The sequence below is a fragment of the Rhinolophus hipposideros genome (assembly GCF_964194185.1).
Source record: "Rhinolophus hipposideros genome assembly, chromosome: 16".
In the NCBI taxonomy this organism is placed as follows: Eukaryota; Metazoa; Chordata; class Mammalia; order Chiroptera; family Rhinolophidae; genus Rhinolophus; species Rhinolophus hipposideros.
The window spans coordinates 60,524,239-60,550,568 of NC_138062.1; the positions used below are offsets into that span (position 1 = coordinate 60,524,239).

The window sequence follows — 26,330 nt, forward strand, 5'->3', positions numbered from 1 at the left end:
TGCGCCCGGCCACACTGCGTGGACAGGGACTTTCTTTCCACCACAGCCACGTGGGTTGGGGGCTGTGTCCCCCTTTTGCAGAAAACTGGGCGTCGGATGCTTTGTTCCACAGCGAGGGAAGCCGGGAGTGGATCCCGCGCCCACCCCTTGAACTTCCAGGCCGGTCCGGCTAGGGGAGTGGGGGCGCCGACGCGGCGTCCTTCCTGGTTCTGGTCCAGTCGCAGCGCCTGCCGGATCGCACAGGGTCGCAGGGCGCGGCCTCTTTAAGAGGAGGTGTGGCCTCGCGGTAAGGCCGGGCGGAAGAAGGAGGGGGCCGGAAGTACGCCGGGCCTGGGGGCGGGGCCGTGCTGCGACCAGAAGCGGAAGTAGCTGAGCTGAGGTGCCCTTAGCCCGAGATTTGCACCCAAGTGAGGCGGCTGCGGCTCTAGGTGCTTCAGCGGGGAAACTGAGGCGGAGGTGGAGCCGGATGCTGAAGGGCGAGCCCCGAGGGGCGGGGCAGGGCGGATGTAGAAGTTCGCTGGGCGAGAGGAATGGCGCAGGCAAGGGCCGAGAGGTGGACGTCCTGGTTAACTCTTCCCTTCTTCCGCCTACAGGGATGGGCTCCAAGGCCAAGAAGCGTGTGGTGCTGCCCACCCGCCCGGCGCCCCCCACGGTGGAGCAGATCCTGGAGGACGTGCGGGGGGCGTCCGCCGAGGACCCCGTCTTCACCGCGCTGGCGCCGGAAGGTAGGGCGAGCCCAGGACGGGCAGGGCAGAGGCCGCCCCGAGACCCCCCGAGACCCCAGCAGCACGGGGTGGCGGAGCGCCCCCAGCTCCAGCCTCGGGTAGCAGTTCCGGGGAAACCGTGGGATTCGGAGCAGCGACTGCTACGAGCCTCGTCCTCCCTGAGCCCCCTCCTCGCACGTAAAGTGGGGCGCATCTTCAGAGGGGCGTCTAGGACCCCTGCCCCCAAAGACAGCGCGCCCCCAAATCTGCCCACTGCCTTTTCTTGTAAGGCCAGGAAGCTAAGAAGGGATTCTGTGTTTCTTAATTCCGGCGGGGGGACTATTTCTTCACAAGTGGAAATGGCATTCAGTGCAAATTTCAGTGTCCAGAGGTTGTTTGGGGGGCACAGCCACAGCCACTCGTGGGCGTGTGGACTTGGCTTTCAGGACTAGTGGCAGGTTTGGGTAGGCGGGACAGGCGCAACGGACCTGCAAAGCCAAACTTGGTTATTGTCTGGCCTTTTGTGGACGGAGCTGGTCAATCCATCATGCAGAAGACGGAAGCAGGTAAGTGGCGAATGGCTGTGGCCTACGTTGTTGGGTGACTTCCGTGTCCTGGTGGATGAGATTGGCTTTCATGCAATGGACTTTTATTAAGAATCTCTGATATGCAAGGTGGTGTTTTAAGCACTGGGGTGAAGAGGTGAACCAAAGAGATGACAGTGCTGCCTTGGGGCCATTCTAGAGGACCTGAGACAGTAAACATGGGTCTTGTGGGTAATAGGAGGTGAGAAACGCTATGGGAAACGTTTTTTTCCCCGGTGGTGTCTTACTCTGTTCCACCATCTTGAATGAATCCTTCAATTGGGAAACATTTTTTAAATTAAGTGATAGTAGAAAATTCGGTTGTTTGCTCCAGGTGGCCACATTTCAAGTGCTCAGGAGGCACTCGTGGCTGCCGTATTGGACAGTTCGGATGGAGGACTTTTCCATCACTGGAATGTTCTGTTGCACAGGCAGCCCTAGGAACAGAAGCTGCAGTTATCCATGGCCTGGGTCATCTGAGGCTGCTTGAGCCCCAGCTGAAGAGTCACGGGCAGGTCCGCCAGCATTCAGAGGGTGGGGAAACTTAGGCATGGGCCATGCTGGGGCCCACTCAAGGAAGAAGGCCTATTCCTGCTGGCCGGTGTGGTCGTCTAGGGCCATACTTAGTCTCCGTGTCTGTCATCTGGCGTTTCCTGCCTCACCACTAAAGCAGGTGGGGAACGTGACTGTTAGTCAAATAGCAGTTTCCAGGGCCTGTGTCAGCTGCCCGGCCTGCTGGGCTGTGGCTGCAGACAGCTGCGGAGTGGGGAAGGCCACATTATCCCTGGTCACGCACAGGACCAGCCAGAGTGGGCAGGACCTGGACCTGCCCTCAGGGTGACCCCGCAGCTGTGCTTTTTCTGCCTGGCTACCCCTAACCACCTCCCTTAGTGCTGGTCACACTGTCGTTAGGGCGTGGGATCATCAGGAGATACGTGTCCACAGGGGCCTTTGCAGCCTCCTGACTGAGTGGTGGATTTTGCGAGGTTGTATGGCCACTGGGCAGGTTTCTGGTGGACGGGACGTTACATCTCAGGATTTGAGAGCAGGGACCATTCTGGGGTCAGCACCCTTTACAGGAGCGGGTGTCTGCCCTCAGGCAAGGTCTCTTCTGTGACCTCTCTGTCTCCTCCAGTCTCATGCTTTGTAGGGGGATAAACTGAGTCTTCTCCTGGCCCCTCCCTGACCAGCGACCTGTGTCTTGTCCCCAGAGTCTCCAGGCCCCTCTGGGAGGGTTGAGAACCCTGAGGACCAGCAGGAGCAGCTCTACCAGCAGAGCCGGGCCTACATGGCTGCCAACCAGCGGCTACAGCAGGCGGGTGATGAGCTAAGACAGAGGTGTGAGGACTTGCGACGAGCTGGCCAGGAGCTGGAGCAGGACATTGGCCAGGTGAAGCGGGTGGTACTGCCGGGAGCCGCAGCCGCCTCCTTAGGCTGACCTGGTCCTTGGACTCACCTGAGCACATGGCCCCCCCGCCGGCAGGGCACCCATGGCCCATGGCCCACTGGAACTTTTGGTCCTACCCATAACACCTAGCCTGGCACACCTCAGATGGGGACCGTGTCCCAGAAGCCTATTCTGGGCTCTCTGTTCTGTGGCCTAGGGACCCCAGGGGACAGAGCCTGCTGTGCGTGGTTTCAGCAGGGCCAGTGCTGCCTCAGCTGTCTGCCTGAGGGTCGGGTCAGGCCTTGTGGATGCTGCTCAGCCCTGGGCTGCTCTCCTAGGGCCTGGTCGCCGCCAGCCCAGACCGGACTTGGTGTGGGGCGCCAGCACCCTTCCTTCTTTCCTTTCCTCTGGCGACTCTGCTTCACTGACCAATTAGACTGAGCCTGTCTCTGTCTGAATTACAGCACCCCAGAGGTTACAGAAGAGGATAGGGCTTCTTTCTCCTGGTGGCCCTGGCCATGTGAGGAGCGATGGACCAGCAAGGCCCAGATCTGAAATGGGGCCTCCAGTGCCCCCAAGTACCCCAGCCTAAGGTGTGGGCGCTTCCCAGGGCAGCACTGGTCTGTCTGGTTCACTGTCAGGGAGAACAGGACCAGCCTGTTGCCTACGAGATCCATCAGATGTGGGTGCTGGCCTTAGCTTCCATGATAAGACAAGCTAGTCAGTCCCCCGTCCTGAGCCCTCATACGGCCACTTCCATACTGGCAGGCCAGGCCCATCATAGGTGTCCCCATTGAGTTCCTGCTGAAATCTCTGCTGCCACTGGCAACCTGGATGGTGAGCCACTCCTTTGCAGGGGTCCCAGGAGCTCAGGGTAGCGCTGGGACCCACAGGGAGGGCCCTGACATGGGTGACCCCAGCATCCCAGGAAGGGTTTCTCTTGCCCCTTAAGGGGTACCTGCTAAAGCCTGACAGACCCCTGAAACCCATGGGGGCACGGGCATTCCGAAAATGTTGGCAGTTAGGGCAGTGGACAGTGAGGCTCCCTGTCCAGGGACCCTCGGCCCACCTGCTTATGTCTGGAAGATATCCTTCTGTGCACCCTCCAGAGTGCACCCAGGATCAGGTGGAGACACTTCGGCTACCTTTCCCTGCACTCACCCATCCTAAGTGCTTTCCCTGCACAAATCCTACAGTCTGACTCTGCATCCCTGGGCGGGCGACCTGGCTGGAAAACCCCCAAAGTCCTCCTACCCCAAATCCTCACCCATTTGGAAACAACTGCATGGAACGTGATTCAACAGCTCCGTTTATTAAAGGTGCACATAAGACGCCTGGTTCCGCGCCTTCCTTCCGCCAGACAATGGCTTTAGGTTGAGTGAGGGGAGACAGGGCTGTACGTATTTACACGTGTCCTGTAACACTGCAGAGACCCAGGGCAGAGACATAGCAGAGACGTAGGGGGATGGAGGGGCACGGACCAAGACAACCAAGCTTGGGCTAGGTGACAGACGGGGGCAGAAGGGGTGAGGTAATGCTGCACTGTGGGTGCATTGCCCCAAATTCAGCACCCAGCTGGTGGTGGGGTCCCGAGGTTACGGGTAGGGGAGGCTCCCAAGGCAGATGGGGTCTCCTCAGCGTGGCCAGGTGGCCGAGCAGCCCCAAGGGGATAAAGCCTTCATGGGAGACATCCTTTGGGTCCTAAGACTTTCCTCCTCCAGCTCCGGTCTGGAACCAGTTGTCTAGAAAACCACTGTGCCTCAGGGCTCAGGGCCCCCACCATCCTGTCTGGCCAGGTTGTAAGGTGTGGCTATGCCCCCACCACAGAAGGACAGCGAAGGCTAAAGTGGCCGCCGGACGTGGACGGGGCATGAGCTCCCTGCACGCTGGCTGAGGTGGGAACTGCCCTCTTCTCAGGCTGGGCCGGACAAGGGGCTGGCAGAGGGAGTGGCCTCATCCCGCAGTCACGGCAGACACTGTGTTTGCTGGAGAGGTAGCTCTGGGAGTTCTCCCCATGGCCTACATGGGGAAACTGAGGCACAGGGCGTTGAGAGCACCACCCAGGGTCTCACAGTGCATGGATGTGCCCACCCCAGGCCCCACCAGCCCAGATCCCCTATGGCTGGGAGAGCTGGGGGTGGGTCTGGGCCACTTCCTCTTCTGCCAGGTCACCTTGGGGGGAGGCTGGCCAGGGGCGAGTGTGAGAGTGGACGTCTGATAGCCCCTGCATCCAAAAAGTTGAGACCACTCAATCCTGTCCCTTCAGGCTACAGATGGGGACAGGAACCCGTGGTCTCTGAGACATCTGAGACCCCCCCCCTCCCCCGTGTGTTCCAAGGGGTCAGCTGTGGGCGTGTGCAATGCCCTTCTCAGCCGTGATGGCCACTGTGCGCTGCGTGCCAGCTCGTCGTGGGAAGTTTGGTCACAGGAGGAACATTCAGTGCGCCCAGCCATTTCTGTCCTCCCTGTGGCATTTATGCTGCAGGACAGGGCATTCCGGGATTTGTAATACAATGTGACACAGATGTGTTTGCAGCACCGCCGTGTTGTCTGTGGGTGCTAGGGTCAGCATGGCCCACCGTCCCTGGAGTTGAGGATGTTCCTGCCGTAGGAAACACTTCTGCTCCCGGGTCAGCTCCTTCCGTGGGTGGGGATGGGACTCCTTCTGTACTTCCACCTGACTTTCAACCCGCTTCCCCTCCTCTCAGAGAAGGGACTTAAAGTCATGGAGTTATCCTTGGGTTGTTAGTCTCCCCAAACAGCTTCTGCTCCCCGGCCCCTTGGAGCAGCTCTCTGCAGGGCAGCTATAACAGCAGCTCCTTCCCAGAGCAGGAAAAAGGTCACTGGCTCTTTCTGCAGGAAGGCGCGCTCCCTCAAGGTCCCTGAGCAGGGACCCCAGCAGCCTCCCAGGCCCACACTGGCAGGAGTGAGGGGAGGACGCGAGGCCTCCCAGGCTCCCTTTGCCCTCCGTCTCTCCACCTGCTCTGGCACCCACACTAGCAGCCCGGCAGCCCAGGCCTGCGCTGGCTGGGCCGTGGTCCTAGGGCTCTGGGCCCTGTGTCTCCTCCAGAGGCCCAACGCCAGCTCCACCCCAGTCCCGGTACTACATCCAGGGCTTTGTTGTCACCAAACTGAACTGATGCCACTGTGACTCTCATCCTCCTTCCCACAGCATCTGGCCCACCACAACTGGTCCTGACTCCACCCCCCTCCCTTGTCCCCTCTTCCCCTTCCTCCTCTGCTGGCAACCAGCACCCCCTCAGCCAGGAGAGGGGACATGGGTGGTCCCGCATCACCCAGGCCGGCCTGCCTTCGCCCTCCTCTGCTCCTTCTAGGCAGTTCTGACAACACCCCCTCTGTCCACCAGCCCCAGGCTCCCTGAATGTCACTGTCAGGTGAGGAGGTGACGCTGTCTCTGCAGGGCTCAGCCACACGTCGCCGCTGGCGCTGAGAATACAAACAAACCTGCAGAGTCCTTATTAACAAATGCCTGGCGGCTGCCATCATTACAGGCTTTGTCCCGGGGCCGCGTATGCTGCTGTGGGCCCAGCTGGCGGGCACTAGATGGCGCCATGCTCCGCAGCCCCTCTGCCACCTCGGGAAGGCGCAGTTACCTTCCCTGGCTCCCACTCCTGCTGAGGCCCGCGCCCAACCGGGCTGGGGTCTGGGAGGGTGGTTTCTGTATGTGGGCCAAGCATGGACTTGAAGTCCAGCCCGAGGCCCCTTTCCTCCCTGAGGCCCTGCGGCACAGAAGCAAGCGTGAGATGTGAGGCCACTCGGGCTGGGATGGGGCTCCGTGGGCGGGGCCCCAGGTAGGCAGGCAGATCCCAGACCACCCTGGGGTAACCTGGTGGCCCTCCACCAGAGACAGTGTCCTGGAAGACTGGTTCAGGACACTCACTGTTCCAGAAGGTCAGCAGGGGCAGGGGCTTTCTGCACAGCTGAGTCGGTGGATGCCACCATGGGGCTGGGCACGTAGTTGAAGGGTGGGACTCGGGCTGAGCGGCTGGGGGAGCCGTGCCGGCTGGCGGGGAAGCCCCCGACAGCTACCCCCAGGCTCTCGTGGACGAAGGGGGTGGGGGCAGGCGCCTTGGCAGGGCCTGGCCCATCCACGTCGCTGCCAAGGAGGGGTGCTGGGCCGCTGGCTGGGGCCTGGGGGGGGGGCCTGCTCTCCAGGCTGGGAGACGTGCTGGAGTTGGTCTTGGCGGCAGCGAAGTCCTCTGTCTGGACCACTGCATCACTGGTTTTGCGCTGTGGGGGTCCGCCTTGGCCCTCCTTGGGTGAGGTGCCCACTAGCGGCAGGGCAGTGGCGGGCAGCGTGCTCCGCAGGATGTGTGGCACATCCTCGTCCCGGATGCGACGCCACGTGCTGCCCGGTGCAGCCACCCTGGGCAGGGGCCGGGCCTCCCCATCGCTGCTGCGGCGGGCAGCATCGGCCACGTGCCCTTGGGCGGCACCTTCAGGCCTGCGGGCCACACTGATGTGGGGCAGAGAGGCGTAGCGCTTGACTGTCTCGGGCCGTGCAGCCTGCATGCGAATGGGCAGGCGGGATGGGCTCTCGGAACTAGTGCGCCGGGGTGGCCGCTGACTGGGGGCGGGCCGGGCCGTGGGGGGATGACGGGGGGACAGGGACGGCCTGGACGGGGAGGGCCGGGGTACGGCACGCAGTTCGTCGCAGCGGGAGGAGCAGAGAAAGACAGTGGGCAGGGCAGACCGGCTGCTGCAGGGTGCGACGCCCTGGGAGGCGGAGGTGGCCTGGGTTGTGGACAGTTCCGACCGGCGTGTGCGCAGCGAGCCAGGCGACTCCTTGATGAAGGTCAGCTGGCGCCGGAAGCCCGACCGCTCAGAGGACTCGCTGCCGCTGGAACGGGCTGAAGCCGTGCGTACCAGGCCCAGGCGGCCCCCCCGGGCGCCCAGGCTCCCCTCGGCCCCTGCCCGGCCCCTGGTGCCCGGCTGTGGGGTTGCCCTGGCCAGGGGTGGTGGCACCCTCCCTGCCGGCTTCTGCATGAAGGGGATCCGCACAGGCGACTTCTGTGTCTTGTGCTGCCTGGCCAGTAGGTTCCGCGTGGGCGTTTTGGGCACTGGTGAGGCCCCAGGGCCTGGCAAGGGCCCCGCAGCCTGGGCTGCCAGGGGCGACCTCCTGGGCAGGGTTTGGGAGGTGGGGGAGGTCTGGGAGGAGCTGGATGAGGGGGTCTTGGTGAGGCGAGCGGGTGGTGTGGCACTCCTCTGGGGGGGACTCAGGGTGGTCAGCTCTGAGATCTTGCTGGGCCGGTGCAGGCTTCGAGACCTTTGCTGCCCAGGACCGGGGCCTCTGATGGGAGCTGCTAGCTGCTCGGGACTTGGGGGTCCCATCTTCCTCGGTGTGGTGTGGGGGCCGGGGCCACCTCTGGGCTGGGCCCGCGTGGCTGGGCTTGGCATGTAAATTACCGTCCTTCCTCGGAGCACGGCCGGCACCCCAGACGCAGTCTTCTGAGCACTACGCAATTTCCCAGGGCTGCAGGGCAAGCGGGGGCCGCCACTGCGCTGGGCCAGGTTCGCCCGTTTCTCTAGCCTTGTGGCACTGCCTGCCTGGCCCTCCAACTGGGGCTGCTGACCTTTCCTGTGCAGGGAGGGCTGCAGGGTGGAGCCCACCGACAGCCCCGACACAAAGGACAGGATGGAGTCAGACTCGGATGAGGCCTCACAGGTGGCTGCCGCCGCTGCCGCCTGGTGAAGCCAGGTGACAATGGAGTTGGCACCTTCCTGGATGGCATGCCACTCGACGCTGTCCAGGTCTGAGGCATGGTCTGACCCCACTGCCTCCTCACCAGGCTCCCGGGACCCCTGCGCTGGCCGCTCACCTGGCCGGGCAGCTCGGGGCTTGCGGCGCCGTGGGCCTGACGCCTGGAGCCGGTGCCTGGATGTAGCTGAGCCCAGGCAGCGCCGCAACAGGTCTGCCTGGGCCCGTGGGCTGGGTGAGCCATCATGCCCGCCTCTGGGGCCTGGGGCCTTGGTGACCACGGGCTCAGGCTCACTGAGGGAACTGGCAGAGGAGCTCAGGGAGTAGCATGGCGGCGTCTCATCAGCGATGAGGCTGGGCTGGGCCTGGGCAGGTGGTGTGGCCTTCGGTGTGACCTGTGACTCCTTCCTGCCAGTCGGGCACTCCTTTCTAACTGCCCGGGGGATAGCAGAAGTCCGCCGGGAGGGTGTCACCACTGCCGCCTCAGTTGGCTCCTCGTCTGAGTCGTTGCCGTAGAAGCAGTATACGGCCTCTTCGGTGGGCGTCGTGAGGCACAGGGACTGCAGCGCCCCGTCCCCACGCATCTGGCGCATCTGGCCTGTGCGGGGACCGTCCCTGTCCACTCCAGCACTCGGGGTCCTGCGGAGGGGCAGCTCCAGCCCTGCCCGGCTCCTGCCTGACCCCCAGGCCAGCTCTGTGCTCTGACCCACACCCTCGTGCCTGTGCCTGTGCCCAGCGGCCTGCCTGGCGGGGGCCACACGGCCTGCAGGCTTCTGCCCATCTGCATGCCCACCAGGTGGGTCCCTAGGAGGTCCCTGCAGCGTCTCATCACTGAGCGAGGCCGCACTGGAGAAGTTGACCGGTGTGCCCTCGGCCGAATCAGTGCACGAGTCATCCTCCTGGGCTGGAGTGGGCACCAGCATGTAGACAGGTACAGGCAGTGCGTGGCGGCTGGGCACTAGTGCTGAGGCCACCTTGCGGAGCCGGGCGGGCACAGCCGCGCCCAGACACTCCCGCAGCAGCTCTAGCTCCTGGGCAGCAGCAGGTGGCCCCTCCCGGCGGCCACTGGCCTCATCCCGCCGGCGGTGCCCAGCGAAGTGCAGGCTGTGGCCGCTGCCACCGCTGAGCTCAGGGCAGGCAGGAGGCAGCAGCCGCAGCTCCACATCCTTCTGCACGTAGTGCTCATGCAGGGCCAATGCGCTGAGGCTGGAGGCGCAGGAGAAGTTCTCGTCTGGCTTCTCCACAGTGAAGCGCACACTGCCAGCGTCCAGCTCGGAAGGTAGCCGGCAGCGCTCCCGGCAGTCGGCGATGTCCAGGAAGCGCTTCACGTAACTCTCCCATTGCAGGCTGAACTGGGTGGTGTCACGCTCGCCAGGTGGCACGGGGACCAGTGGTGGCGTCTTACTGCGGCTTGGTGGCATGGTCTGCCCGGGGCTGTCAGGCAGCTCGCTGGGGCTGACCGTGCCGCTGCCCAGCCCACTGCACGGGTCACTGGGGATCGAGCTGGCTATGGAGGGGCTCTCAAAGCTGCCCAGCGAGCTCACAGAGCTACAGCGGCTCAGCACGAGGGGCGTCTCCTGTACGCAGTTCTCTGAGGAGCTAGATGGCGTGGCATCCCCCACCCCCAAGCCCCGGCCCTGCGGGGGCGCTGGGATAGCCATGGGGAGGGAGGTAGCCCCTGGCCCGTGCCAGGCTCCGTCCAGTTCCACATCGCTGGTGCCTGCCTCCTCCAGTCCCTCCAGGGACGAGTCACTGTCGTCCAGGTCCCCCGCCTCGCTGGGGCCAGGGTGTCCGGCCGAGGACAGTGAGGACAGGGAGCTGCAGCGGGACAAGCAGAGTGGTGCTGCCTCTGCCACCAGCTTCTCTGGCACTTTGCTCAGGCCCTCTGTGGGCAGCCAAGCCTGCTTCCGAGCCCCAGAGGCCAGGGGCGCCCCACCCACCCTGGCCATGCCCTCAAGCAGTGGCACATGCTGGTAGGTGGGCGACAGCTTGATGGTGCGCACTCGGGTGTCAGTGGCCGTGGCCTGCCGGGCTGCTGGCTCAGCCCGGCCACCTGGCAGGTTGAGGTCAAGCCGGCTGGGCCGTGCCTGGCCACATGGGGGCCCCTCACAGTGTTCAACCAGAGCAGCCAGTGGGCAGGGCTGCGTGTGCTCACGAGGACAGTGCCCATCGCTGGTGCTGCTGCTGTTGAGGCTGTCATTGGAGAGGCTGGCATGGGCCGCCTTGAGCCGCAGCAGCGGGTGAGCTTGGCCACCAGCCTCCCTCCGCCCACCCTCAGGCCCCCGGCAAGGTGAGCAGGACTGGGCGCGGCCCTCCCTTGGTGCCTCCTGCCCGGGGTCCCCAGAGCTGAGGCTGAAGCTGTCATCGGATGAGGTGTGCAGGGCCGAGATGTCCTCCACCAGCCGGTCGATCCGCGCCACTGCCAGTGCCAGCTTGGCCCTGGCCCCGGCTGCCACGGCTGCCTCTCCGCTGGCCTCCTTTTCTACCTCCAGGCCACCGCGGCGGGCGGGTGGGGCACGGGCCAGCGCCTGCCCCTGCAGGAAAGGGCTGCCCAGGAAGAGAGACAGCACAGCAGGGCTGGCAGGCTCGACGGTGGCGGCCACGGCAGCCAGAGAGGGCGCATCGTCGTCATCGAAGCAGCCTGAGTCTGAAGCATAGTCCTGGGCCAGCCCGTCCAGATGCCGCAGGGGCGGCAGTGGCTTCTTGGAGGTGGCCTCGGCCTCTGCCTCGGGCAGGCCCTGCTTCTCTAGTTGGTCGAGTGCCTGGGCTAGGTGCCGTGCGTCCAGCTCGGCCTCCAGCGCCCGCTGCTTGCGCACATACAGGCTGGGTGCGCAGGCACCAGGGGAGACGGCGGTGGCTGTCGCCTGATACTTGGCAGGCCGGTGGGCCAGCAGGTTGCGCAGGGCGGCAGCACTGCCCATGGCAATCATCTTGTGCTTGGAGTGCACCAGGTTGCGCAGCATGGCCACAGCGCCCAGGTCCCACAGCAGCTCCTGGTCCCGTGGGCTGCGGGCGGACAGGTTCCAGAGCGTGCCACAGGCGTTGCTCACAATGGTCAGGCTGTGCGACGTCAGGTGCTGCAGCAGCGTCTGCAGACAGTTGTGGTCCCGCAGCACCTGCCTGCGACATGGAGGGGTGTGTCAAGCGGGGCCCCCCTCGTCCCACGGGGAGCGGGGTAGGGAGCAGAGTGGCCGATTTGGCCAATAAAAATATAATGTGCCCAGGTGAGTTTGAATCTCAGAGAAAGGAAGAAATATATAGTATAAGTCTATCCCAAATATCGAATGAGGTATACTTTTGCTAATTTTTTATTTGTTAAAATAAAGATATTTATAAAATAATACTAATAATAAATTAATAATATTTTTAAAATAAAATTTAGTATACAGGGTATATCATTTTAGCACAATAGTGTGATATTTGGGACACTACTAAAGATAAATTTTGGCTTACAAAATACTGTTATTTGATAATTATTAGCATTATTTAATAAATAAATGTTTTACTTATTTTAATAGATATAACTGTTAGCACAAATATATCCCATGCGATATTTGGGATAGACTTATACTAAAAGTAAATGTTATGTATTTCACTACATTAGAAACATTATTACTAATATTATCTAGTAAATAGAAAACATTTATTTTAATAAGTGCTAAGTATTATTTATTAATATTATTTAGTAAATATATTAATAAAGAACAAGTATTCATATTGTTTAGGAAATAACACGTATTTTTATTTTAATAAATTAATTAAAAATTTGGATATATTTAGTATATCCCATGCAATATTCAGGATAGACTTATACTGAAAAAAAACAGTCCTTGGGGACAAATCAGGCACATCCATTCACAGGAGGACAATCTGAGGCTGCCTCAGTGACACTTCACAGCAGAGTCAGATCTACCACTCTTAGCCCCAGACTAACCTGGGAGGCCTCCTGCCCCCAGCGCCCTGTGCCCACCGTGACTGTGGGGTGGGAGGAGCTGACCTGTAGTCCTCGCGGGTGGCAATGAGGCTGGACACATTGCGCAGAATGCCGCCACCACTCTCGATGATGGCCAGCGAATTGCTCTGGCACTTGTAGGTCAGCGTGCTCACCAGGAAACCCAGGGCGCCATCCACCTGGCAGATGGCTGCCTTGTTCTCCGTGCTGTGTGCTGAGAGGTTCCACAGGGCACTGAGCACGCTCTTCAGGGTGGACTCCTGGGCACAGGGGTGGGAAGGTGAGAGACCAGCAGAGGGGGCACACTAACCACCAGGCCCACCCATCGAGACATGTCAACATCGAAAGTCTAGAAGGAAAGGCACCCCAAAAGATTTTCTTTTTTTCTTTTTTTTTTAAGATTTTCAAATAAGTGAAAAATAATAGGAGTAAAATCAGCCCTCACAGGATCACCGAATTGCAGGGTGGGAAGCCCCAGGCCTGTGAGGCTGGACAACCTGCTAAGCTAAGTTGTTCGGCTTGATTTTCCCCTAGACGGAGAACTCACCATCGGTTTCCAGTGTCTCTGCCCTGTGGCTGGCATTAAACAGCATGGCAGTGCCCTCTTCCTGGGGTGCGTTACCACTCCCTCACCCCATGTGCCCACCTGATGCCCACCTTGGAGGCTCGTAGGACGCATTTCATCAGGGCGGTCATGCTGCCAACCTCCCTCAGCACCTTCTTGCTGTTGATGTCAGCCCGCCAGGACAGGTTGCGCAGGATACTGGATACCACCTGGGGCGGGGTGTAAGGCGGGCAAGGTGGACCCAGGGCTCCCCCCTGCCCTCAACTCCACATGTGGTGGGGCTACAGAGACTGGAGGGGACACCCATCACACCCAAGGGGGAGGGGCTCTATCGGCAGGGGCCTCAGGCAGTGGGACACTCTGCAAGACTCTCCCTGAGCCCCGCCCACCCCTCCCGGCTACCTGGTGTAGCTCCTCGCTCTCCGAAGCCAGCTGGGCCACAATGGCCTCCATGCAGCCCCTCTGGGCACACAGTGTGGCCTGTAGGGTGACAGGAAAGTTACGCCATGGCGGGTGGGGCAGGAGGCATGAGGGCAACCACACCCCACCTTCTGGCACCCCTCCACAGCACCTACTATGTGCTAGAGCTGGAGCTCCACCCCCCATCCTCACCACCTTGGTGCAGGGGGAGCAGTCACCCCGTTGCTTAGATGAGGAAATTGAGGCTGAGATAGGTGCAGACATCCAGCCTCTCCTAGCCCAGAGGCCCCATTCTCTGCAGCAGAGCAGCCAAGAGGATGGTGGCCTGGCTGACTGAGTCCAGCCAAAGCCCCTCCTGTCACAGCCCTCTCTCGGGCCTCAGTCCACCAGCCCATAAATTGGGGACAACTGTCCCCACCCCTCAGGACTGTTTCAAGGAGGGGATGAGGTGGAGGGAGGCTCAGACCAGGGGGAGCACTGGCCCCGCCCTCCCCGGGCACCTTGTTAGCAACATCCCCAAAGGTGAGATTGGTGAGGGTCATGCCAGCATATCTGCGCAGGGCAAGGTTGAGTGGGTCCCGGGTCATCTTGTGCATCTCGTAGTCGACCTGCAGTAACTCTGCCACAGCCTGCAGCCCACCTACGGGGACACAGAAGGGGACATGGTAAGGCTGGGGGCAGACGAGGCACCCCGAACGACCCCCCTGCCTTCCTCCCATCCTTTGCCCATATTGTTCCCCTGCTTAGGTGCCCTCCTTCCATCCCACCCCCACAACGGCTTTCCTCAAGTCCATCTTCAAAGACCAACTCTGGGGACACCTCCTCCAGGCAGACTGATGCCAGGCTGTCACAATCCCCTGGATATTCTGTGACCTTCACACCCCCTTCCTTTCAGCCTTCCACCTCCATTCACATTTTATCCGAATGCTGGGCCTTTGTATGTGCTGTTCCCTCTGCCTAGAATGCTCTTGCCTGCTATTTGCCCAGGCTCTTGGCTCCCCTTCTGCTTCCAGCTCAAGAAGTCCCCTAACACGCAAAGGAGAACTCCCACAAGACAATTAAACCTCTGAGAGCAGAGCCGAGTGGGCTGTGCCTGCTGTGCCCCAGGACCAGGGTCTGGATGGCAGATCCTCAGGAGTTACTGACGACTGTCACACACAGTTCTTTACTCACTAGGAAAGCTAGGTTTTCACTTTACAAAGAGTCAGCGAATGTGGGGGGAAATGGTCAGTGTGAATAGAAGGGAAAGAACTCAGTCCAAATATAAGACGGCCTTCCCTTCATCACTGAGCAAAGACGGCAGAGGCACTCTGCTCATTTGGGAGACTGGACGCTTATGTGGTTTCCAGATCTGGGGTTTTACTTGGGTTGGTTGCTGCCTTCCTCATTTTTCTACGTCTTCGTACATAAATCTTCCCTGAGGATAAATTCCCAGCTAGGGGAGGAAAGACTCAAGAGGTGTGTACACTTGTGCGTGGTTGCCACATGCCACACCCCCCCCCCCCGAAAAAAGGGCTGCCCTGTGTGTTGTACCATCAGGGTTGCAGACACCCATTTCTGCTCAGCTGGACCACATGATTCTGACCAAACCTTTCACTGTGTGACCATCTGCTAGGTGACAAGTAGGACCTCATTTTGTAATAACTGGAGTAAAACTGAGCACGTTGATGAGATTTTTGGCCTCGAGCGTTTCCTTTTCCCATGTTTTGATGACTTTAAGAGATGATGTAATGCTCCCAAACTTAAAACTTTGAAAACTCGCCACCTCCTCAAGCACTCCACAGCTCTGGTCTCTATGTATGAAGTTGGACCTGTCACCTTTGCTCCGGGCTTCCCCGCCACTTCCCTGTCCTCTGAGCCCCAGGACCTGTCCTGAATGAGGCCCAGAAGGCTGGCTGAATGGGGGTGGGGAAGCAGGGATGAGGTGAGGGGGCACTTACCCAGCTCATTCATAGCACGGCGGTATTCCTCGTCAAAAGACAGCTTCATCACTGCACAGGTAGCCTGGCAGATCTGTGGCTCGATGGGGACCGGGGCTGTGGGCCAGAGGACCAGGTCAGAGACCTCTCCAAAACAGCCTCCTCCTCACCCCTACCACCAATCTGGGAAACGGTCTAGGGGGGTCCCACCCCTCCCTGCCTTCTCCACCCGCAAGCCAGCTTAGACCCCAGAGCTCTGTAAACTGCTGCATGATTGTCACCTGAGGGGTCACTCCCTGAAATGAATAACAAGGTGCCTGCCTCACCCAATTCTGGAACGGGAGATGAGGTCATGCTGGGCGCTCCAGACCTTTTGCAGTGCTTTTGTTATAAATTAACTTGGCGATCAGCTGCTAAAATTAGGAATCTCAAACTCTGCACCCACGTTTCCGGTTACCCACGATCCATCCACGCATTCAGTGACTGTTTCTTGAGCTACCCTACAACCAGGGTGGCAGTTGCTTGTGGCTGTACCTTTGCCATTCTGTCACGACAAGGTCACCATAAGGCTCTCAGCTGGCATGTGGCACAGAGTAGGTTCACAGAAGAGGCCAGTGGCCGCTGTTACTGCTAACGGTGTTGCCCTGTCCCCAGGAAGTACAGTCTCTGCACCCATTGCACCCAGGTGGCTGACGAGGCCTCCACTCACCGCCACCTGCACCACCTCCGTCCAGCCCGCCATCCCGGGCCTGCAGCCAATCCCAGGAGGTCTCGCAGTAGGCGCGGATCTGCTCCAGCACATGCAGGACACGCATCTCCTTGCGCGCCAGGCCCTGGTCTGGCTGAGAGAAGACAATATTGTGCAGTGCCGCATTGGCGCGCATGCGCGCGTCCTTGGCTCCTGGCGCCCCGGGAGTCCCGTTGCGACCCCCAGCCCCGGCCTCTGTGCCGTGCAGGATCTGCAGCAGCAGCGGCAGGCAGCCTGAGCGGCGCATGGCCACACAGCTCTCGGGAGAGCTGGACATAGCGAGAAGCGTGCGGGCCGTGTCCTCCTGGTCACGCGTCGCCAGCATGGACAGCAGCCAGAAGACTACCTCAACCTGTGGGGGAGTGGGGATGGAATCAGGGTGGGGAGCCCCACCTGGTTCACCTGGCCCCAGCCAGCCCACCCACCTTTCCCAGCCAGGGGTGGCCCCCACACTTTGCATCACTTGCCCTAAACATGGTGGGAATCCTGTGACTCCAGCCCAGGAGAATAGCTTTCTCACCCCTACCATCCTCACTCTGTATGCACACACTCCTGGGGAGATGGGTAGGGGGCATCAGTCACTGTGGAGATGCTCCCAGCCCATGAGGGCCAAATGCCCACCACACTGGCCTCACCAGGCACTCCTAGGGGTGGCCTTAGATCTAAGTCTACAGTATCCCCAGAACATACAGGACAGGCTCCACCCACCTGGCCAGGCCCCAGACCAAAAGTTGGCCCCCAGCCTCACTGTGCCCCAGTCCAACTGGCTGCCACCTCCCCAACCTGCCTCTGCGGTGGGGCTCACCTTGCTGTTGCCCGGCTGAGGGGCACCATCCTCAGGGTGTGTGGGGACCTCAGTGTCGGGGTCCTCATCCACAGGCACCGACTTCACTGACAGCAGGGCCTGTGGGGAGAACATTAGCCCTGGGGGTTCCAGGAGCACCCCACAAAGCATCCAGGCTGCTGATTCCAGCAGAAACTTCCATGACGATGTGGTGGGGGTCTAACTATTCCTGCACTCTGGGCGGGGCCCTCAAGGCTCTCCTCGCTGCCTGGGGCCATCACCACCCCCTAGGGCCCTGACTCCGCCCTTCTCAGTACCTGGGGCTCTGCCTGCTGCACCCGGTCCTGCGCTGACAGTAGTTCCTTGTCTATCTGCTCCAGGCGTGAAGCACGGATCTGAGTGGGAGAAAGACGCTTAGCACGCTACCGCTGACCGCCCCCACCGCCCCAGCCTCGACCCCGCCCATTCCCTGACAGCCCCACTGTCTAAACTGCCCCGCCCCACTCCAACTCTGACCACACCCACTCATGGATAAGGCCTTGCCCACTCTTCTAACCCCACCCCCCGATCTGATTCGATCTACTTTATGGTGTGGACCTACCCACTTGTCCAAACCCCACCCTTGGCTCTGACTCCGCCTACTGCTTGATGTGGCCCACCCACTCTAAAAAGCACCCTTATATCTGACTCCAACTACATCCTGTCCCTACTCATGGTCCAGCCCACCCCCTCGAGGCTCTAGCTCCACCTACCCCCCTGATTTGGCCCTATCCACTATCTAGACCCCACCCCATCCTTTTAGCGCTGCTCCCTACTTAGGACCTACTCTCTAGACCCGCCCACTCCCCTATTTCGCCCCACCTATCCTTCCAGACCCACTCCGTTATGGCCCCGACCAAGTCAACGCCCTTGGCTTCTTCAGACTCAGTAATGCCCACTGTTCGCCCCAGCCTCCACTATTCTCGAGCTCTGCCCTCTGATCCTCACTCTGCCCTTAGCTCCCTCTGGCTCCACCCACAAACCGCTCTAGCTTCTGGCTCCGCCTCCTAAACTAGACCCCGCCCATAGTGCTAACTCCTGATTCGCCCATAGGCATATAAGTCCCATCATTAATCAAGACCCCGCCCACAACGATCTCTGCGCTCCGATTCGCCCACCCGCGCAGGGCTCCGCCCGCCTAGGCCCGGCCACTACCGCACCTGCGGCCACTACCGCACCTGCGCCCGCTGCACCATCTCGTCCGAGGTGCCGAAGCGCTCCTCCATCAGCGAACGAATGTGCTGGGCCTCGAACTCCAGCTGCTGCCGGATCAGGTCCATCTGCATGGAGAACTGCTGGGAAGAGCGGGCGGGCCACGGTGAGAGTGCGCCCAGGCCCGGGGCCTCCCCGCCGCTCCCCGCTCCCCTCCCGGGGCAGGGCGGACCTCACTGCACCCTGTACACTCACTGTCTCCACGTGTGGGAGCTCGTCCAGGCGCTTGGACAGGCCCTGCAGCTGCGAGTAGTACCAGAGCTTCTCCTTTTCCTCTTTCTCAATCTCATTCAACAAGAAACACCTGGGGAAGGGCAGGTAGGTGGGCCAGGGCTCACAGAGAGGGAGCCATTAATAAATGTGGTTTATGTTTATTTTTGTAATCGCTTGTTGGGTGCTTGGTGTGTACCAAGCTTAACAGGTAACATGGCAAAGTCTTGCCCTTGATGCTTCCCGGAACTAGGGGTGGGTGGATGGGGCACAGAAAGTTAATTAAAAAGAAAAGGTAGTTCCTTTGTAAATTCTGGTCCTCAGAGGACGATTGTGAGGGGGCTGTTCTGACCCTAACACGTCTCTGACACTTGCTCATCTCCCTCTAGCCTACACAGAGGAGGCTTCAGGCTCAGATTGCTACACCCTGTGGGGAGACTCTGATATTCCTTCCCATTTTACAGAGCAGAAGTCTGAGGCTAGGAGAGGGTAGGCGACTTGCTTGAGGTCACACAGCAGCAGAGCATGGACTTAACTCTGGGCCTCTCTGGAACTGTCCTATCTGACCCCACACAAGCCAGCCAAGCTGACCCAAGCACCCAGACCTTGCCTCCCTCTTCTGGCCCTAGGCCCAGGTTTCTTGGGCTGCAGTCCTCTCTCCACAAAGGCTGCCTTGAGCCCTTCTGGCTCCAGGCCTAACTCTGAGTTCTGGCACTGGACACAGCCCTGTCCTGGTGATGCCTGAGTGTCTAGGATCCCTGGGGACGTCCCCTAGGAGCCCTTCCCTCTGCCAGGAATGCCCCCCCTTTGTCCTCTAGCTGAGGTCAGCTGTGCCAGGAAAGGGAGTGGAGGAGCCACAGAAAATGGGGTGTGGGCAGGGGCATCTGGTGAGGTTGATGGGGCTGACTCAGTGGGTGGAGCACATGCTGGTGAGCCAACCAAAGGGCAGAGACTGCTGGGGTTGGAGTATGGCTGGGGGAGGGGCTACATGACAGCTGCCAGAGGTCTCACCGTTCCCTGTCCAGTTCCTCCAGCAGCCGGATGGTGGCCCGGCTCAACTCCCCAAAGCTGTCCTTGGAGGGCCCGGAGCCATGTACTGGGCTTCCCTCAGGGGTTCGCGCAGAGGGTTCAGGGCCCAGGGCCGGGGGTTGGAACTTCAGGTTATACAGGCTGGTGATGTCCATCTGCAGGGCTGGATGGTCATGGAGGGAAGGAGCAAGGTCAGCACCCCTTCCCGCCCCTCCTGCTTTCAACTCCCTCTGAGGGTGGACGGGGTTTGCCCCAGTGTGTAGAAGGGCCCCCAGGCCGCCCCTCACCTTTCAGCTGCTCCAGCACCTCAGTCTTCCCCGAGGACACCAGCACTCGGGCCTCCTGTTCCAGCTTGCCCTGTAAGTGCTTCAGGACCTCCTGGAGGTGGGGGCAGGACAGAGTGCTGGTTGGCATGGCCGCTGTCCTGGACTGCCTCAGGTCCAACCCCTGTGAAATGCCCCTGGCCCTGCCTGACCATCTCTGGGGTCCGGCACCCTGGTGTTTGTCCCTGTGACCCGGGCCCGTGTCCTCCACCCAGCCCGCCACCACACCTTCATGCCGGATGTCTCTGTCTCCAGCTTGGACAGGTGACTTGAGTTGTCGCGAAGTTCCTGCCTCAGGTGACTGTTCTCAGCCTTCAAAGCCTCCACCTGCCGCACCAGCTGCTCATAAGGTGCCACAGAGCTCGTCATCTTCAGCTCCTGCAGCGTCTGAGACCACAGGTCAAAGGGTTCACAGAGGCTCTGAGGAGGGGGCAACCCTGGACATAAGCCCCGGCCTTCCCTCCCAACCCTGGGACTGGATCCCAGGCAGGAGAAGATGGCATGGACTGCTGCAGGCAGGATGGTGCTAGCCCAGGGAATCTGGAGGACAGACAGCATGGCAGATGGAGTGACAGACACAGGCAGGGACAACGGAAGACAAAGGCAGAGCTGTCAGACAGGTGTTCTAGCCCAAATGCCCAGCTGACTGACAGACAGACACACATGGGCTTGCACTCTCACAGCTCCAGGATACATTGTGCTTACAGATGGCCAGAGAGTCAAAGAGATGGACAGCCAAGACCCTGACAGTCTAACCCAGCAGGTGGATTGGCCAGCCCAGTGTCACCAGGCTCACAGACACAGTCACAGCCAAAGAGAGAGAGACAGACAGACAGCCAAGGCCCGTCCCTGCAGCAATGCAGCTGCCCAGAGGCTGGGTGGACAGACCACCAGCTGGCCCAGCCAATGGACAATAAGAAAGTCATGAAGATTCTAAGAAACCAATGGACAGGCTGACGGAGGAGCACTAGACCGACCAAAGCCCACAACGGTCACCCTGCGTGTCTGGAACCTGGACACTCTCCAACCCAAAAACCCCTTCATCAGCAGCTGGATGCAGGTGGCTACCTATGTGAACATGCAGCTCTGCAGTGAACCCTCTGCCAGCCCCTGCAGCCCCCGGCTCCCCATGCCCCATCCCCTGGGCTCTGCCACCTCTGCCTGCTTCTTTGTGTGTCTGGCCGTCCTTTCTCCCTCCGGCCCAGCCTCCTCCCTCTGTCCAGCTGGCCAATGTCTCCTCCCACAGCTTGGCACTCCTGCCAGAGCTGCCCCCTCCACCACCCCCCCCCCGCCCCTCCCTACCTTCTTTGTTCCCTTCCCATCAGCACTCCTCCTCCCTCCACCTTTGTCTGAAGCGCACCAATGGCAGCCCATCCCCTCCACCAGCTCCTCTCTGGGAGCCACCTCCCCCTGCCAGCCTGAGCCCCCTAATTAGCCAGTCCTCCCCTTCCCACAGGGGTCACCCCTCCTTCCCCCACCTGGTCACAGTCATTCATTCACTTGCCCATTCATTTTCTTCTCCTCCTACTCCCAGAAGTTCCCCCACCCACACTGGAGTCACCAAGGGCACAGCTGGGCCTGGAACAGGGGTGGGGGGCTTGGCCCCAGATGGGGGGATGGGTCAGGCCATCCTAACCAGCTCAGAGTACCTACTACATGCCTGGCTCTGTCATCTGGTTTCCTTTTCACAGTCCTGGGTCTTTGGGGCCACAATTAGGCTGTTCCCAGAGAGAGGAACTGAGGCTGCGGGTCAGACAAAGCATAACTGGAACCCAGAGACTGCTCAGAAGTCCAAGCAGTGCTGGAGGCACACAGGACCCACCCCCTCTGCAGGCCTCAGTTTGCCCATCTGAGGGGTGGGGGGAACTCAGTCTGCCAGGCCCATCTTGTGGGCTGATGTGAAGGTCAGGAGAAATGGTGGTCATCGAGCAAACACAATCACAGGGCAGAGGGGACAGTCAGAATGGGAGATAGCATGTCAGCTGCTTGGGACCACAGCCTCTGCCTACCACCCCAGTATCGATCCCACCAAGGCTCAGGTGGGTGTCCCAGCTGGGGATCAGTCCCAGGATTGTGGTAAGTTCCCTGGGTTCTGGCTGCAGCCCTATGTCCTGGCTCAGGCCACCATGCTGTGTCCAGCTAGAGGGAAGCACTGGGTGAAAAGCACAAAACCTTGCATATCCCTCCCACTCCCCAAGCCCAGACCCTCTTCTCAAGCCCCCCCAGGCTGCCCTTGCAAGACCAGCTTGGGACACCTTTACTCCCCACTGCCCCTGACATCCTGCAGGTCACTCCTGTGTTCTCATGAGATGGAGCTTGGCAGCAGGGCTACCCCCCAGGCTCCCACTCATTCCAGCCTGGATCCCCAACTCCACACTCTCACCAGCCCCTCAATCTCTGCCCAGATGGACCCTCCCTCCCCAAGCCCCCCACACCCCTCCTGTCAGGGCATCCTCGCTGACCTCATGCACAGACAGAAGGAAGCTCTGAAAGTCAGATTCCACTTGTCTCCTGCTCCAGTAGCTGGCACGGCTCCCCATTACCCTCAACATAAGACCTAAGTACTCTACATACCCTACTCTCTTCACCCAGGCCTTTGCACATGCCATTCTCCTGCCTAGAGCACCTTTCCTGACTTCTGCCATTCTTCACCCTTGCTTGCAGCTTCCTCCAGGAAGCCTTCCTCAGGAGCCTGCTGGAGGCTTCTTGTGATATCTTCATCACCAAAGGAAAAACACCAATAGCTGAAGGTTTGTCTAATTGAGGAGTGAATGGCCTAATTTCAGGGGAGGGGCCCTTTCCTTCAATGCAAACCCCCTCTTTATAGAGAAGGAAACTGACACCCAGAAAGATGCAGCACCCCCCCCCCCCAAGGCACACAGAAGGCCTGCCCACAGACTCTGGGAGGTTCAGGTGTTGAAGCCTTCTGGCTGGGTGTGTGCGTGGGACACGTTGCAGCGAGACAGGTGCCCACATCCCTGGGACTCAGTTTCCCCTCTGGCCCACCCTGGAGAAACGTAGGCTCCAGAGTGTGCAGATCTGCGCGGCAGAGAGAAGGGGGGCGGGGTGGAGTCCCCCTCAGCGTGGAGGCCATGGCCCCTGCCCTCCACCCAGGGAGGCGCGCCGCTTACTGTATAGCACTCAGGCTAGGCTGGGCTGGGCTAGCAGGGGCGCCGCAATCCTGGGTCTTCCTCCCTTTACGCAGCTTCGGGGCCCCGCCCTAGATCCCGGCCCTCCAGGGCCAGGGCGGCTGCGGGTTCCGGTACTCCGGGGTCTCAGCGGCGCGTGCAAGGGGCTCCAAAGCGGACAAAGCCCGGTGCTGGCCTGGCTGACAGCGCCGCCGCTCAGGACGCTGGGCGAGACCACCGCGAGCAGGGGAGCATGCGAGATGCGGGATGCAGGCACCGCCGCCAATGGCTGCTCGGGAAGACGGGCTGGTGCCATGGCAACAGCCAATGGCGGCCTGGGGCGGGGACCAGCGGCGGCCGCGGGGCGTCGGGCCTCCACGCAGATTTAGGATCTGCGTGTGTGTGTGTGTGTGTGTGTGTGTGTGTGTGTGTGTGAGGGGCGGGCCTGAAGCCCTCAGAGGAAGGGGGTTCTCCGAGGATTAGGACCCCGTGTTTCCTACCCCATTTCTGGGTGAAACGCCTCTTAGAACCTCTCGCGGCTGGAGCCACAGAATTTGAGAGTAAAACGTCCAGTCTTGGGTGTTACATCAGAATCTTGGAGGTCTAGTGGGAAAGTCCTGTGGCAGGGGCAATGGCCGGGTCAGTCCCCTCCTATGGGGTCGGGCCCGGCCTTGTGCAGATGGGTCAGGGTGGAACACGGTGTGGGATCCAGGCTGTACGCCTCCCCTCCCGGCTCCTGGCTTGAGAGGGGCAGCATGGGGGATGGGCAGGCACTCTAGGGCGCAACTGGGACCCTGCATTTCTCCTCGTTTCTCCTGTCTCCCTGACAGAAGTCAGTTCCTACGTGGGCATCTGCGGAACTGTGTCTCCTCCCACATTCCTGGTTTCTCAATCTCTGTCTCCCTGTGTCTCTGTCGCTCATCGCACCCCTAATTCACCCTCACAGAAGGGAAGCCAGAGGAGGGAGGGGCCTGGGGTCCCAGGAGTACCCATCCCCAGATGTCTCACATCCTCAAGGGGTCCCTGGAGGCTACTTGGGGGTTTAACACCCAGGATGGTAACCTTCAGCTGTGGCCCAGTCCTTCCTGCTGCTGATATTTGTACACCCCAAAGGACAGAGAAGGCGGTGCTGGGGCCAGGAGACACAGGTTTGGGGCTTACCTCTGTCTTTTCCCAGCTTGGGGGGCTGGGGCAAATTGTTCACCTTACAACCCTCACTGTCCCCTTCTGTCAAATGGGGAAGCAGCTGCAGCCTTTGCAGGGACTTGTGCCAGGGACAGCAGGAGGGGCAGGACCACGCTGTTTCCTGTTGGGTTGACTGCAGGAGGCCCCATGTGCCCGTCCTGAGCCAACAATGCTGGGGGCCCCAGAGGACTCAGGCCTGACTGTCCCAGAGCCTCCAGAGCTGGACACAGCTGTCCCCAGCCTGTGGGGTCAGGGAAGTGCTGCAGTGGGCAGAGGAACTCTTATTGGAGGCTGGGAAGTCTGCACTGAGAAGGGGGCACCAGTGCTGGGCCTCTTTAGGATGAATAGGAGTTGGCCACGGGATCAGGGAGAGAAAAGGCATTCCAGGCTGAGAGAACAGCATGTGCAATGCCTGGAGCTGTGAAAGATTAGCACCCAGTCAGGGAATACAGGCTTCTTGTGGGGCCAAGGGGTACAGCAGGTCATGCGGCTGGCCTAGGGGGGTTCTGAGGGGTTTAGAGTCAGGCAAACTGAGCAAAGTTGGAATGGAGCTGGGGAAAGGCAGAGCCCAGGAGTCTGCCTTGACTTCCCTGTGTGACCTCGGACATTCTCTCCGGTTTCAGTTTCCCATTTCGTTCACTGGGAGGTGGGTTGGAGAATCCCTGCCCCCACATCCCATGGAACCAAGTCTTACTTCCGCCACCTAGTCTCAGACGTTACAGTCAGAACTGTAGGGCTGGCAGGGGCTTGGGGGAGGTGTCCAATGTCCAGTTCTGTCCTCATACATCTGGGGAAACTGGAATTCAGGCCAGGGAACACGTTGCTTGAGTTCACTCAGAAGTCCGACCAGGCCCATTTGGATGTGGCTGGGGCTTGAAAGGCTGAGGGCACATGGGGGCTAAGACCTCAAGGCTTGCAGACCCCTTGTCTGGAAGATCACATCCCAGACACTCCCCAAAATCCTTGACCCTATAAATCTTTGAGCCAAAGTCAGGCTCAGGCATCACTGAAAATTCTAGAACCACAAGAGCATCAGGAACCCTACAATCTCCCAAGACCCCAGGCCCAATCTTGAGGGGCTGAGAGACACCCCCCATTGCATAGTGCTCAAGCCTAGCTAGGGCACCTCCTCCCAGCACCCTCCAAACCTCGGCAGGGTTCTCGCAAAGAAAGTTTGATCACGAGGCTCGCTTCTTCCTGTCCCGAGACCTCCTACCCCAGTAGCGCGTGGCCTGCCACACAACAGGGTCACTCCTGGAGTGTCTTTGGACTTTCTGAGCCTGACGGTGGGCATCTCTTGATGCCCTATCCTTCCCCACCGAACCTCTCCACTGTGCCAGGGGCTGGGGACAGAACCAAGGGCGTCCCCCACTCAACTCGGAGCTGGGCAGGGGAGGAGGGAAGCAGGAAGGCACCAGGTTGTCATGTGACCACAGGTGGAGCAAGGACTGGGTGACCAGGCAAGGCCCGGACAGGTGAGGAAAGACTGCCGCTGGAGGTGGGGGTAGGGTGAGGCCGGCTGGTCCAGACCGCGCCCCAGAATCCTGACCCGAGGTGGGTCGCTTGACGAGGGTCCTGGGCCTCAATTTCCAGGGCGGGGAGAAGTTGGGAGCGCAGCCCCGTCAGCACCGCGGACAGCTCCCTCCGGATTGGAAACCGCATCCTGGGAGGTCGCGTCCTCCCAGAGCACGCTGGCTTCGGCCCCTGTTCGGGGCGTGACCTTGGGCTCCCCGCTAGACCCCCAGCCTCAGTTTCTTCTTAAACAGGGGATGTTATAGTTCTAGGATTCAGAACGACTATAGAGGCCGGTAAAGTGCGCGGACCCGATAAGATGGATATTATCATGAAGAACATCAGCGTCAGCGAACGTCGGAGTCGGCCCTACGCTCAGTGCCCAAAAGGGGAAACTAAGGCCCAGAGAGGCGCAGGGCGTGGCCCGGACCACCGCCCCAAGCATGTGCGGGGAGGAATCTTGGCACAGCGCGTTCCCGTTGCAGCCCCTACCGCCCCAGCTAGACTCCGTGTGGGCGCAATAGGTCGGGGCCAAGGTCTGGGCACCGCGAGGCTGCGCTTGCGCAGACCGGAGGGAGGGGGTCGCTGTGGCGCCGGTGAGGGGCTCCCAGCCCTGTCAACAGCCTGAGGCAATTTCCCTGGCAACGGTCTCCACGGCGACAGCGTGAGACCCCCCAAACCCTTCAAGCTTGCGTGAGAGTGTTTGTGCGCCCCCCGCCGCCTGGACCACGGTCCCCATGGTCCGAACTCCCCAGCCCAGGGCCGAACCCCTCCCCCCGCGGCAGAGCCCCAGTGCCCTACCTGGTCCCCGAAAAAGGCTGAGTGCAGCAGGCTCAGCAGCCCCAGGAGCCCCATGGAGCCGCGGCCGCCTCGGACCAGCCTGCGCCCAGCCTTCGGCCGTGGGGGTGGG

General features: G+C 60.6%; 2 protein-coding genes across 7 annotated transcripts; one reads left to right on the forward strand and one right to left on the reverse strand.

Annotated features, from left to right (window-relative positions):
* The first annotated feature begins 332 nt into the window (after positions 1-332).
* LOC308509190 (UPF0449 protein C19orf25 homolog) lies at positions 333-4,002 on the forward strand. Of its 4 annotated transcripts, none has more exons than XM_081076933.1 (3): positions 333-407; positions 594-725; positions 2,500-2,849. In XM_081076933.1, exons 2-3 carry the CDS (start codon positions 596-598, stop codon positions 2,724-2,726), a joined length of 357 nt encoding a protein of 118 aa, XP_080933059.1. In that variant the 5' UTR covers positions 333-407; positions 594-595; the 3' UTR covers positions 2,727-2,849. The 4 variants fall into 4 exon arrangements, with proteins under 4 accessions (XP_080933059.1, XP_080933058.1, XP_080933057.1 ...); XM_081076932.1 differs by having other exon boundaries at positions 333-379; XM_081076931.1 differs by having other exon boundaries at positions 352-428; positions 2,500-4,002.
* Positions 3,967-26,330, reverse strand: APC2 (APC regulator of WNT signaling pathway 2). Of its 3 annotated transcripts, none has more exons than XM_081076928.1 (15): positions 26,222-26,330; positions 19,824-19,982; positions 19,560-19,650; positions 19,255-19,435; positions 18,229-18,337; positions 18,000-18,113; positions 17,100-17,177; positions 16,804-16,902; positions 15,960-16,350; positions 15,272-15,367; positions 13,832-13,971; positions 13,314-13,391; positions 13,004-13,120; positions 12,392-12,606; positions 3,967-11,514 (listed from the first exon to the last, which is right to left on the reverse strand). In XM_081076928.1, the coding sequence occupies exons 1-15, from the start codon at positions 26,273-26,275 to the stop codon at positions 6,573-6,575; spliced, it is 6,864 nt and encodes a 2,287-aa protein (XP_080933054.1). In that variant the 5' UTR covers positions 26,276-26,330; the 3' UTR covers positions 3,967-6,572. The 3 variants fall into 3 exon arrangements, with proteins under 3 accessions (XP_080933054.1, XP_080933053.1, XP_080933055.1); XM_081076927.1 differs by having other exon boundaries at positions 18,000-18,116; XM_081076929.1 differs by lacking the exon at positions 26,222-26,330 and adding an exon at positions 22,727-23,129 and having other exon boundaries at positions 18,000-18,116.

Excerpts from the sequence above, each read along its gene's own strand:
- LOC308509190 (XM_081076930.1), top strand. The coding sequence starts at position 467 with ATGCTGAAGGGCGAGCCCCGAGGGGCGGGGCAGGGCGGATGTAGAAGT. Across the intron at positions 726-2,499 it reads CACCGCGCTGGCGCCGGAAG|AGTCTCCAGGCCCCTCTGGG; the intron begins GTAGGGCGAGCC and ends TCTTGTCCCCAG.
- APC2 (XM_081076927.1), bottom strand. The coding sequence starts at position 26,275 with ATGGGGCTCCTGGGGCTGCTGAGCCTGCTGCACTCAGCCTTTTTCGGG. Across the intron at positions 18,338-19,254 it reads GAGGAACTGGACAGGGAACG|GTGTTTCTTGTTGAATGAGA; the intron begins GTGAGACCTCTG and ends GCCCTTCCCCAG. Across the intron at positions 18,117-18,228 it reads AGCTCCCACACGTGGAGACA|CAGTTCTCCATGCAGATGGA; the intron begins GTGAGTGTACAG and ends CGCTCTTCCCAG.